Below are 14693 nucleotides of genomic sequence, written 5' to 3'. Positions count from 1 at the left end.
GGAGAAAGTCTTTCCTCCTTTTTTTTTTTTTTTTTTTTTTTTTTTTTTTTTTTTTTTTTTTTTTTTTTTTTTTTTTTTTTTGAGAAGTAGTCTTGTGCTGTCACCCAGGCTGGAGTGCAGTGGCCAGACCTCAGCTCACTGCAAGCTCCGCCTCTCGGGTTTACGCCCTTCTCCTACCTCAGCCTCCCGAGTAGCTGGGACTACAGGCGCCTGCCACCTCGCCCGGCTAGTTTTTTTGTATTTTTTAGTAGGGACGGGGTTTCACCTTGTTAGCCAGGATGGTCTCGATCTCCTGACCTCGTGATCCGCCCGTCTCGGCCTCCCAAAGTACTGGGATTACAGGCTTGAGCCACTGAGCCCGGCCTCGCATCACTTCTTATAAGGACAGTAATCCTATAAGATCAGGGCCCACCTTTGTGACCTCATTTAACCTTAATTACTTCCATAAAGGCCCTATCTCCAAATACAGTTACACTGGGGGTCAGGACTTCAGTGTATGAATCGGAAGAAGGGGCACATAAACATTTAGTCCATAACAAAAATGTTTTAGATATTTTCAACTATTTATTTCTAACTTTTTTCTTTTTCCCTTCCTCTCTTGGCTCTGAAACTCCAATTACACATATGTTAGACTGCTTGATGTGTCCCATGGGTCCTAAGACTCTAATACTTTTTTAAGTTTGTTTGTAAATCTTGGTCCTTTATTTTGAATTATGTCTATGGCTATTCCTTCTAGCTTCACTGATTTTTTTTTTCTCCTCAGGGTTAAATCTGCATGTAGTCCTATTTGGTGAAATAACTTCAGATACTGTATTTCTCATATGTGGAGGTTCCATTTGATTCTTCTTTATATTGTCCATTTCTCTAATTATGTTTATGCTATTTTTAAAATATTTGAGCACATTTATAACAACTATAAGAAGTGTTTTAAAATTCCTACTCTGCTTATACTACTGATTCTTCAGCTTCTCTGTTTCTACTGGTTATGGTCATTTTCCCGCTTCTTCTCATGTCCACTCATTTTAATTGGAGGCTGAATATGTGATATTACATTGTTAAGTGACAGATTTTGTTGTAATCCTTTAAAGAGTTCTGGACTCAGTAAGAATGGTAAACTATATATTGATTCCCATTTTTTGTGTGTGTGCAGTCTGGAAATTGCCAGGTAGAAAGCTGGGGTGATTTTAGCGTTCAATTTGTTTTGCTTTATCTGGGATCACAGTTCTATATTGTCTGTTGCCCGATGTCTGAAAACAGGTGTTTCATAAATTTTACTTGCTATTCTAGTTTATAACGGGAGGACATCTAAAGTAGCAGTTACCTTTCCATGTATGGAAGTAAAAGTCAATTAAATGACCTTTTTTCTTTCTTTTCAAAATTTACGTGATTTTGGATCCAACACAACTAATCCCTAATTTATCACGCTGAGTGATAAGAAACTGGTATTCTCCGTTTTCAAAAAACATCACCTGCTGGGCATGGTAGTGCTTCCGTAGGCCCAGCTACTCAGGAGGCCATGGCAGGACGGTCACTTGAGGCCAGGAGTTCAAAGCTGTAGTGTGCAATGACTATGCCTGTGAATAGTCACTGCACTTCAGCCTGGGCAACACAGTGAGACTCCACTTCAAAAACAAACAAACATACAAAAAACCAAAAAGCATAATTTTCAGAAAAGAGTGAACACTCTGATGTTGCAGAGTGTGACATGTTGGAAAAGATCCACGCAGGCAAGCTTAGGGTTAGACAAATGAGAGATAAGGAGAATGAGGTGGCAGGATAGCATAGACAAGACAAACAATTGTGTCAACACTGAAAAATTGGTGCTTCTGTGAAGTTTTGTGATATAAATAGAAGACAGATGTTGATTTTACCTACCTAATGCTGGAATAATTACTTATACTATTTTAAATATTTTTAAAGTGTATAACTAAAGGTTAGATTATGTGAGCTATGGCTTAATAGCAATAACAGGGATTTATATATGTTTACATAAAACTTTGCAATAACAATTTTTCTTTAGGAATATCTTTTCTATGCAAAATGCCATAGATCATTCAAATATCCACAGAAAACTAGCAATGCTCCTGGTTCCCCTCTTAGTGTGAATGGTAGGAAATATAATCTTGTTTTGTTCGACTGAATTTTTATCTAAACATTAGCAACACTAAGAGATCTCAAGATTGAGTAATCAGCACAAAGAAACACCAACTAGCCTAGGTCATGATGCATATCAAGTGTGTCTTTCTGGTTGTCCAAGTCTAAAACTGGTTGCAGTTTAAGGTTAGGTTGGTCAGTAAAAGAAGATCTATTTCATTGTCTAGTATCTTAAAGGATAAGTATGGAAAGAGAGATCAGAAGGAGGTATAATTAAAGGTATAAATATGGGTCCCCTCTGTCACACTGTAAGATGAGACCCTCTCTATAACTACAGGACTCTCTGAGAGAAAGGAGATGAGAATGTTTAAGAAAAACTTCCCATTGATTTTTTTGGAAGCTCAGTGAACAGAAAACCATGATTGTTTAAGTACAGTACACTGAGTCCTTCCTAGTAAACTGAGTCCAAACAAAGTTAAAACAGGACTTCTTCTACACCCCCACCTCCCAGTAATGATTACCATCAGAAGGCACCTCTTTACCCAACTTAGACATCAGGGTTTCAAAGGGCTTCCATAAGTGAGTTTTACATTTGCTTTCTTTTATTCCAAAAACTGAGACTTTCATATTTGTAAGAAATCACCAATAACTACTAGAACTAATAAGTAAGATTGGCAAAGTGAAAGGACACAAAGTCAAACTACAAGTATCAATTGCATTTCTCTGTTTCAAAAATCAACAATTATAAAGCAAAATGAAAGAACAACATATAGAATAGCATCAAAATATATAAAACAGTGATAAATTTAATAAAAGATTTGTTAGAACTGCATGCTAAAAACTATAAAGCATTTATAAGAGAAAATGTAAAAGTCCTAAATAAATAGAATGATATAGCATGTGGATCAGAAGACTCAATATTAAACTGTGAATTCATCACATATTGATCTGTAGATTCAATGCAATCCTCATCAAAATCCCAAGAGTCAATTATTGTAGGAACGAAATTCTGAAATATATATGGAAATGCAAATGACCTATGGTAACCAAAATTACTTTGATAAAGAACAAAATAGGACTTTGAGTACTGTGACGAAAACCCTGTTGTACTGATATAAACATAGACATTCAGAAAAATGGAACCAAACAGAGTCCAGAAATAGTCTTACTTATAGATAACGAAATGATTTTCAACAAAAGTTCCCAAGAAGTCAATAGGCAGAGAGTAATTTTTTGGAGCCACGTGTTCTAAAAGAAATGAACATTGAGATACCTCACAACATATACGAAAATTAACACAAACCTAGTAAAATTTCTAAAATAAAATGTGAGAGGAAATGCTTCTGACTTTGGGTTAGGCAATAATTTTTAGGTCAAAAAAAGTATAAATTATTTATAACTTTGATACATTGAATTTGATCAGGATTTAAAAATTTTTTCCTGTGGAAGGCACTGTTAAGAAAACAAAAAGCCAAGCCACATTCTAGGGGAAAATATCTTCAAAACATGCAACTAAGGAAGTACTCTGAACCCAGAATATGCAAAGATTCCCTGGGACTCAGTAAGAGAACAAGAAATACAATAAAAACAGAGGGCAATCCTTTAGACAAACACAAAACAAAAAAGTTAGACAGATGGCATCTAAGCCTGGGAAAATGTGGTCAGCATCTGCTATGGTCTGAATGGTTTTATCTCCCCAAATACATATGTTGAAACCTACTCACTAATGTGATGGGGTTAGGAAGTGGGTTCTCTTGGAGGTGATAAGGTCAGGGAAAGAAAGTCCTCATGAATGAGATTAGTGCACTTACAAAAGAGGCTCGGACAGCTTCCCTATCCTTTTCTAACATGTGAGGACACAGTCAGAAGGCACAGTCTATGAACCAGGAACCAGGCCCTCGCCAGATACTGAATCTTCCAGTACCTTGATGTTGGACTTGCCAGCATCCAGAACTGTGAGAAATAAATTTCTGTTGTGTGTAAGTTGCCCAGTCTGTGGTATTTTGTAGTGGCCCAAATGAACTAAGAAAGCAACATTAGTCTAGTGGAAGCTAAAACCCCAGTAAAAAAACTAGTACACACCCAATGGAATGACAAAAATTAACTGACAATATCATGGATTGGCAAAAATGTAGAGCAACTGGAACTATCACACATTGTTGATGGAAATGCAAAATGGTATATTCATTTTGGAATATAGCACTGCAGTTTCTGTAAAGTTAAACAACATTTACCAAATAATTGAGCAATTCCACTCTTACATATTTGCACAAGGAACACATATGTCCTCAAAAGAGATATATGTATATAAATAACTGTAACTTTATTCATAATAATCCAACTTGTTTCCCAACTGCGGAATGAATAAAAAATTGTGGTATATATCTACACAATTGAATACAAATTAAGCAATTTAAAAGGAAATGGACTACTGATATATGCAACAACATGGAAGAATCTTAATTATGCTGACAATCAAATAATGCATACTATATAATTCTAGCTGTTGCCAGGACCCAGGGAGTGAAGGTAGCAGATACACTGCAGAAGTACATATGGAAAAATGGGGATGATGGAAATATTCTGTATCTTAATTGTAATGACGGTTATATGAATGTAAACATTTGTCAAATGTCATAGAATTTTATGTTTAAAATTGGTGACTTTTACTGCATATAAGTTATATCTCAATAAAGCTGACCAAAAACAAAAAATCAAGGAAATATACAATATTTATTCCCTCCCAAAATGAGCAGTGTGATTCACAAGTAAATGGAATAGGCTGGGCGCAGTGGCTCATGCCTGTAATCCCAGCACTTTGGGAAGCTGACGCGGGCCGATCATTTGAGGTCAGGAGTTCGAGACCAGCCTGACCAACATGGTGAAACCCCGTCTTTACCAAAAATACAAAAAAAAAAAAAAAAAAATACCCAGGTGTGGTGGCTACTAGTCCCAGCTATTAGGGAGGCTGAGGCAGGAGAACTGCTTGAATCCAGGAGGCGGAGGTGGCAGTGAGCCGAGATCACGTGACTGCACTCCAGCCTGGGTGACAGAGCGAGACTCCGTCTCAAAAAAACAAAACACAACACAACACAACAAGTAAATGGGATAAATGGATCCTAATACACCATCAGCTTAAGTTCTGTTTCGTTACAAATAAATGAAGACCTCTTTGTGGTTACTGTCTTACTACGTACTTCATTAGAAATACGTAGAGAGGCAAGCAGACTAGTTTATTTAACTCTGGGCTGGCGGGGGAGGGGCAGTGACTAAATAATATTTAGCATATAGTAAGCACTTCTAATAAATGCTTGTGAATAAAAATTTAAATAGAAATGAACTAAACACTTTTTTTAAAGGCCTAGGTACATTATATGCTCTTACCTAAAGTATTTAGACAAACACACGCATAAGATATTAGCTGGTTTGCATATTTCATTGTGTAGACCTACCATGCCATTATTTCACGATATAAAGAAATTAAGAAAAAGTTTTGTGGAACATATTTGAATGATCAACTTTTAATTCATGATGTAGATATTTCATCTGTTTATTCATTAAATCTTCATTTTCAACAATAAACAATCTGCAAAGTCTCTGTATTTTTATATCTTTCAGTTATAAACTAATTCTAAAAGCATGAACTAAATTTTCCACATTAACTGCTTTATACACTCTACGTAGGAAAATTCAGACAGAGTTCTTCTGATGTCTGAATAATAAGATATTGACATATTCTTCTGGAGAATTTTATTCTAAATATTAATTACAAAATGTGTAAAATTTTGTTTACTGATTATACGTCTAAGAGATTCCAGATTAAACATCTAGACACAATGACAATTAGCTAGGAATTTTAAAATAGCAATACAAATGTTTTGTACAACTAATACAGCAAAGCTTCTTGACATCAAATGATAAAATAACTAAAAACTTTGAAATTAATTTGCAAAATAAGTAATAAACTTACAGTTTGTTGCCATATGAAATTGAGAAGAAAGTGCCTGAGTAACTGAATTCCAAAATGTGTAGAAAATTTCAGGTTGTCCATCCTGAGAACAACAACAAACAAAAATTTTTAAAACCGAAAAAAACAAAAAACCCTATTTCATTTATTTTAAGAAATCATAATGGGTAACATGTAACCTTGAAAATTTATTTAAAATTTAAATAAAAAATTTAGACATCTAACCATCAAACAATAGAATTAATTAAATGGAAATATAAAGATGATTCAAATTATGTCTCATGGTCAAGTAATCAGTCATTATTCTTCTCTGCCATGTAATAGTTGGTATAACCTTGGGCATGTTGTTTAGCCATTCAGGGCCTTTGTTCTTCACATGAAAAATGGTGATAACATTGCAAGATAATTATGAGAATTAAACAAATTAATAAAAGTCTTGGGACAATGCTGCCTGACATATAATAAACTCTCAATGAATGTTAGCTATTATTATTACAATTATTACTGTCATCGTCATTTTTTTAAATACAGAGGGCAATTTGTGTGACTAGAACAAAATGATAGACAAAACATGCTTACATCAACGATAACTAACAAGAAACAATTCACTATTACAAAAGAGAATGGCTGAAGCCTAGATACAGTTTTAAAAAAAAACTCACAGGAATTACTACTACTCAGTTTAGCATGATACTTTCATTCAACTTGGAATATATGTTTTAAAAAGCAAGCCCTATAAAGAAAAGACAAATATTAATATTAATTAATTAGACAGTCTCCCTAGTAGCTGGGAGTACAGGCATGAGCTACCACACCTGGCTAATTTTTGTATTTTTCGTAGAGACAGGGTTTCACCATGTTGACCAGGCTGGTCTCAAACTCCTGACCTCAGGTGATCCACCCGCCTTGGCCTCCCAAAGTGCTGGGATTACAGGCATGAGCCACTGTGCCCAGCCTTAAAATATTACTTTGAACCATATGAAGTTGGCATTTTTGGCTGCAAAAATAGTAGAATATTGGCAGTGTTATATTGTATACCACACATATAGATGTATCTTAAAGTATTTGGCAAAATTTCTAAGAGTGTAATTCTATTTTAACAGTGTTAAAGTTCTTTGTCTTTCTTTAACAAATGATACTTTAATTAATATTTGTCTTTTCTTTATAGGGCTTGCTTTTTAAAACATATATTCCAAGTTGAATGAAAGTATCATGCTAAACTGAGTAGTAGTAATTCCTGTGAGTTTTTTTTTAAAACTGTATCTAGGCTTCAGCCATTCTCTTTTGTAATAGTGAATTGTTTCTTGTTAGTTATCGTTGATGTAAGCATGTTTTGTCTATCATTTTGTTCTAGTCACACAAATTGCCCTCTGTATTTAAAAAAATGACGATGACAGTAATAATTGTAATAATAATAGCTAACATTCATTGAGAGTTTATTATATGTCAGGCAGCATTGTCCCAAGACTTTTATTAATTTGTTTAATTCTCATAATTATCTTGCAATGTTATCACCATTTTTCATGTGAAGAACAAAGGCCCTGAATGGCTAAACAACATGCTTAAATCCAGGAGGCTGAGGTTGCAGTGAGTCGAGATTGCGCCACTGCACTTCAGCCTGGGCAATAGAGCAAGACTCGGTCTCAAAAACAAAAACAAAGAGTATAAATAAAATATGTCTAATGTTAAAATATTGCTATAGTCTCAAAAATAAAATTATAATTTTGGACAAGTGAACAAAATAACCAGTGAAAAATACTGATTTGTGACTTTTATTCCTGTGTACACTTTCATTTTCATTATTAATTGTTCCTTTTTAAAATGAGTCTTATGATTGTGAATTTACTCAAGAACTGTTTATCATAAACAAGGCAAATCAAATCACCATTGATTTCTTATGCAACGATCAGAAAACACATTCAGATTCCTAAGATTTTATGTATTATGTCTTGCGTATCTTAAAGTAGATGCTTTTCATCATGTTAAGGAAGTATAATATACTACATTAACAGAATGAAGGACTAAAACCACATGGTCGTCTCAATTAATGCAGAAAAAGCATTCAACAAAACTTAACACCATCTGATGATAAAAATACTCAACAAACTAGGACTGGAAGGAAATTACATCAACATAATTTGACCACATAAGAAAAATCTACAGCTAACATCCTACTCCATGGTGCAAAACAGAAAGCTTTCCCTCTAAGATCAGGAACAAGGCCAGGATACCCACTCTTACCACTTCTATACAATATAGTACTATGAGTCCTGCCAGAAGGACCAAGCAAGAAAAAGAAATAAAAAGCATCCAAATTGGAATGGAAGAAGTAAAATTATATCTGTTTTTAGATGATATGATCTTGTATGTAGATAATCCTAGACTCCTCAAAAAGGCCTGTTAAAATAATAACTGAATTCAGCCAAGTTGTAGGCTACAAAATCAACACATAAAAATTAGTGTATTTCTACAAACTAACAATGAAGTATCCAGAAAAAAATGAAGAAAACTACCCTATTTTTATAACAGTATCCAAAAGAATACTTAGGAATAAACTTATTCAAGAAGGTAAAAAACTTGTATACTGAAAACCACACAATATTGTTGAAAGAAATTAAAGAAGACACAAGTAAATGGAAAGCATCCTGTGTTATGGATTGCAAGACCTAATATTGTTAAAATGTCCATACTCCCCAAATGATCTGCAGATTCTCAAAATCTCAATGGCATTTTGCAGAAACAAAAAAAAATACTAAAATTTATATAGATTCTCCAGGGATCCCAAATATCCAAATATCTTTCTTGAGGAAAAACAAACAAACAAAGCCAGAGGCCTCAGACTTCCTGACTTCCAAGACATATTACAGAGCCAGGTGCAGTGGAACACACCTGTAGTCTCAGCTCCTTGGAGGATGAGGTGGGAGAACTGCTTGCGCCTGGGCATTTGCAGCCAGCCTGGGCAACAAAGGCAGATCCTATCTCTAAAAACCAAAATAAAACCCATCCAAATAGAAAAAAAAACCATATTACCAAGCTTCAGTAATCAAAACAGTATGGTACCAGCATACCGACAGACATATGGATCAATGGAGTAGAGAGACAAAAAAATAAAATAAAATAAACCATCAAGTATACAGTCATACAATCTTCAACAAGGGTGCCAAGGCTACACAATAGGAAAAGGACAGTCTCTTCAATAAATGCTGCTGGGAAAACTGGATATACACATGCAAAAGAATAAACTTGAACCTTTACCTGATGCCATATACAAAAACTAACTGAAAATGGATTAAGTACCTAAATCTAAGACCTGAAATTATAACTCCTAGAAAAAAACATAGAAGGAAAACTCTATGACACTGGATTTGGCAATAATTCTTGTATAGGATACCATAAAAACAGGCAACAAAAGCAGAAATAGACAAACTGGACTACACCTAACTTAAAAATTTCTGTATAGCAAAGGAAACAACCAAGAGTAAAAAGGCAACCTACAGAATGGGGGAAAACATTTGCTAACCATATATCTAATAAGGAGTTAATATTCAGAATATATAAATGGCTCTGACAATTCAACAATAAAAAAACAAGTATCATGATTAAAAAACAGGCAAGAGACTTGAGTAGACACTTCTCCAAAGCAAATAAACAAATGGCAGGCCAACAAGCACATGAAAAGATGCTCAATATCACTAATCATCATGGAAATGCATATCAAAACCATACTGAGATGTCATCTCACATCCATTAGGATGGCTACTATAAAATACTGGTAAATAAAAAGTGTCAGTGAGGATGTGGAGAAACTGGAAATGTTGTACACTGTTGGTAGAAATGTAAAATAGTGTAGCCACTATGGAAAACATTAGGGAGGTTACTCAAAATTATCATATGATCCAGCAATTCCACTTCTGGGTATTTAAGTAAAAGAGCTGAAAGCAGGATCTTGAAGATTTATTTGAATACTCATGTTCACTGCAGCATTACTCGTAAGAGCCAAGAGGTGGTAACAACCCAAATGTCTATTAACGAATGAATGGATAAAGAAAATGTAGTATATTCAATCAGGCATTTCTGAATGATGGGAATGTGCCTGAGAAATGCCCCATTAGGCAATTCTGTCATTGTGCAAAAATCACGGAATGTACTTACACAAACCTAGATGGGATAACCTACTACACACACAGGTGTTATGTGATAGCCTATCACTCCTGGGCTACAAACTTGTACATGTTATTGTAATGAATACTGTAGGTAATTGTAACACAATAGTACATTTGTGTATCTAAACATCAAAAAGACACAGCAAATATACGGTATTACAGTCTTATGAGGCCACAGTTGTATGTGCAGCCTGTCATTGACTGAAATGTCATTATGTGGTGCATGACTGTACTTACAGCAAAACACCATTCAGCCTTAAAAAAGAAGGAAATCCTATCATATGCTACAACATGAATGAACCTTGAAGATGTTACACTAAGTGAAACAAGCCAGTCACAAAAAGATAAATGCTGCAAGATTCTACTTATACGAAGAATCTAAAATAGTCAAACTCTTAGAAGCAGAAAGAAAAATGATAATTGCCAAGAGATGGGGACAGGGGAAATGAATTAGTTATATCCCTTATTTTAAAAGTTACTCTAACACATATTTTAGTACAATTATCATAGTCTGAGATTCTTTCCTGCCATAAAACTCAAGAAATTTCACTAGTTCACAATAGTAAAAACATTTTTAAGGAACTTTTTGGGAAACAGAAAAAAAAATTTTATTTTTATTTTTATTATTTTATTATATTTCTATTATTATTATTATTTTTATGATGGAGTCTCGCTCTGTCACCCAGGCTGGAATGCAGTGGTATGATCTTGGCTCACTGCAACCTCCATCTCCCAGGCTCAAGCGATTCTCCTGCCTCAGCCTCCTGAATATCTGGGACTACAGGCATGCGCCACCACTGAAACGCCAGCTTTTTTTTAGGTCTGAGCCTACAGGCCTTTGGACTGGGACTACACCATTGGCTTTCCAGCTTGCCAACTACAGAGCTACAGATCTACAGACCTGTCTCCATAATCCCATTGCCCAATTCCTTATTTTCTATATACAAATATAGAAGATTTCCTGTTGATTTTGTTTCTCTGAAGAACCCTGATACCCTAATACAGTTGTTGAATAAATCAATCAATCCCAAGGACTTGTCTAAATTAAGAACTAGAGGCAGCTACTAAAGATATGTACTAAGAAGGACACATAGCTGTTGGAACAAGAAAGGATGTGAAAAGTCCTTGGGAGTGATAAAGAGAGATAAAGTAGATTCAGAGGGAATGGGAAAGTATAGAGGATAATAATAAAAAAGTGGATGTGGGGCTACGATAGTACGTTAAAGCAATGATTTTCTATATCTGTATACCCATCTATTTATACAGATACGTATATGCTATGTGTGTATGATGTATCCCTATATATACACATATAATAGTATATATACGTATACTATACTATATATCTTTATCCCCTACCAAATATAAAAAGATAGAATGTTAATTTTAATTATCAAAGGATAGTCAGAAATGTTATTGCCATGTGCAATGCCTCATACCTGTAATTCCAACACTTTGGGAGGCCAAGGCGGGAGGACTGCTTGAGGCCAGGAGTTTAAGACCAGCCTGGGCAACACAGCGAGACCCCGTTTCTACAACAAATTTTTAAAAATTAGCTGAGTGTGGGAGCATGTGCCTGTGGTCACAGCTACTTGGAAGGCTGAGGAAGGAGACTGCTTTAGCCCAGGAGTTCAAGGCTGCAGTGAGCCAGGATCGCACCACTGCACTCCAGCCTGGATTACAGAATAAGACCCTGTCTTTAAGAAAACAAAAACAAAATTTTATTGTCAAAATTGTATCACATAAATATAATTTCCTGCATAAAGAAAATATGAAGCTATATAAAAATCATTTTGTTTGTTTCAAGTCAACTCAACCTGTTACATATTTGCTTCTAAACATTTTGAAACAAAATTAATTGAACCACATTTTAAATAATTCAAGTAGATTTGAACTGGAAGGATATTTGACAATGATCTATTTATAACTCACTCCCAGTATGTCTTAAATGGAATCATGTTATCAGATCAATTCAGGGAAACATTTGCAATTTAAAGTATCTTTCTGGCCTTGTTTCTTGGTTATAAATACAAACAGCATAATTCCAACTTTAAGAAACAATGAAATTTGGACTTTTGCCTGAAATCAACGTAAGCTGATAAAAAAAACCAAACAGACACATATTATTACATATAAATAGAACAAAAGTAAAATATACTAAAATGTCAGAACTTTTAAAGATAAATCTATTGTTTAGAATTATGGCTTGGCCTTTATTTTAGTCATTGATTTCAACATAATTAAATGTATATAGAGAAACTTAAAATAATTAATACTTAAACAAAATAGCTTTCAAAGCATATAATCTTTAGTTTTTCTCTTTATAACACCAAATTGACCATGGATTTCCTGGCACAAATATATTTGATAGCTTCTTGCTGCACACAGAAAAAGGCCAAACTTTCATGCTAACCTTCTTGCGCTGGGTATAGTGAACAGAGTATGGGCTTTGAAGTCAAATAACCTTGACTTAAATCCAAGGTCTACCACTTCTGCTGTGACTTTGGAAAGGTGACTTCATCTTTCTGAGCTTTTGATTTCCTCATGTAAATAGTAGGAATAATATTTTCATGGGATTTATTTTTTTATGAAGAATCAGGATCTCTTGAGCTAGATCTTTTTTTGTTTGTTTGTTTGTTTGTTTGTTTGAGATAGAGTCTCGTTCTGTTGCCCAGGCTGGGGTGCAGTGGCGCGATCTTGGCTCACTGCAACCTGCGCCTTCTAGGTTCAAGCAATTCTCCTGTCTAGGCCTCCCAAGTAGTTGGGACTACAGGTGCTTGCCACCACACCCAGCTAACAGTACACAGAAGTGTGAAAAAGTGTTTTCTATCCTCTGAACAAAAAGTGAGCATTCAGGAAAGAGGGAAGACATAAGAATGGAAAGGAAGACAAGGATCAGATCAAGGTATGTCTACATTCATCATACAGATATGACAGTGAACTGCTTGAGAGTTTTAGTAAGAGAATACCATGATAAAGCTGTGCTTTAAGAAAATCACTCTGTGCCGGGTGCAATGGCTCACGCCTGTAATCCCAGTATTTTGGGAGGCCAAGGTTGGCAGATCATGAGGTCAGGAGATCGAGACCATCCTGACTAACACGATGAAATCCCGTCTCTACTAAAAATACAAAAAAATTAGCTGGGCGTGGTGGCAGGCACCTGTAGTCCCAGTTACTCGGGAGGCTAAGGCAGGAGAATGGCATGAACCCGTGATCCGGAGATGGCAGTGAGCCGAGATCGTACCACTGCACTCCAACCTGGGTAACAGAGTGAGACTCCATCTCAAAAAAAAAAAGAAACAAACAAACAAAAAGAAAATCACTCTGATCACTCTGATAATAATGTGGAAGATGAATAGTGTGTGGGGTGGTATCAAGTCTGCAGGCAATAAACATCAGTTAGGAATTTACTGAAAAAATCTAGGCAAAAGGGACCTTTCTATGGCCATAATAATAGGGTAAGAGTGGGCAGCAGGAAAACTGATACAACTTGATGGGTCAGAAGATGTACTTATAAGCAACTAGGACTAAATATATTTATGAAGAACTAGGAGGATGAAGATTATGCAACCAAAATAGAATTTAAGAAGGAGCAGCAGGTGGACAAAGAAAGATGTGCTCTTTTAGACTTATGTTTCTGGAACCTGTGGGGCATCCAAGTGGAAATGACCCTGCTTGCCCTCCCCCCCCTTTTTTTTTTGAGATGCAGTCCCACTCTTGTTACCCAGGCTTCGGTACAGTGGCACGATCTCGGCTCCCTGAAGCCTCCACCTCCAGGGTTCAAATGACAAATGATTCCCGTGCCTCAGCCTCCTGAGCAGCTAGTATTACAGGCCCCTGCCACCACACCCAGATAATTTTTGTATTTTTAGTAGAGATGGGGTTTCGCCATGTTGGCCAGGATGGTCTTGAACTCCTGACCTCACGTGATCTACCTGCCTCGGCCTCTGAAAGTGCTGGGATTACAGGCATGAGCCAACGCACCTGGCCTCTGACTGCTTTTCAGCAAGATTTATGTTAAAAAAAGAGATTTAAGTTTATCAGCATTTAGAGGTGGTAGAAACTATTAGCCTGGGTGAGCTTTTCCATATACTGCATGTGGCATGGGAAGAAAATAATGTTGAGGGTGGGCCATAGGGAATAAATCATTTAAAAGTTGGTGGAATGATCAAGTGGGCTTCATCCCTGGGATGCAAGGCTGGTTCAACATACACAAATCAATAAATGTAATCCAGCATATAAACAGAACCAAAGACAAAAACCACATGATTATCTCAATAGATGCAGAAAAGGCCTTTGACAAAATTCAACAGCCCTTCATGCTAAAAACACTCAATAAATTCGGTACTGATGGAACGTATCTCAAAATAGTAAGAGCTATTTATGACAAACCCACAGCTAATATCATACTGAATGGGCAAAAACTGGAAGCATTCCCTTTGAAAACTGGCACAAGACAGGGATGCCCT

The 14693-nt window shown here is 35.7% G+C and overlaps 1 protein-coding gene across 1 annotated transcript in view; it reads right to left on the bottom strand.

Moving 5' to 3' along the window:
- COG5 (component of oligomeric golgi complex 5) overlaps positions 1-14693 on the bottom strand; it is a 375408-nt gene that overhangs the window by 118371 nt on the left and 242344 nt on the right. The window contains exon 11 of the mRNA XM_017889562.1: positions 6065-6146. Within this exon, the coding sequence (XP_017745051.1) occupies positions 6065-6146 (82 nt within the window). The remainder of the gene's footprint in view (positions 1-6064; positions 6147-14693) is intronic.

This window comes from Rhinopithecus bieti, unplaced genomic scaffold (assembly GCF_001698545.2).
Source record: "Rhinopithecus bieti isolate Rb0 unplaced genomic scaffold, ASM169854v2 scaffold_18688, whole genome shotgun sequence".
NCBI lineage: Eukaryota > Metazoa > Chordata > Mammalia > Primates > Cercopithecidae > Rhinopithecus > Rhinopithecus bieti.
Note: the sequence above shows the minus strand (reverse complement) of the source record. Positions and strands in the feature narration are given on the sequence as shown.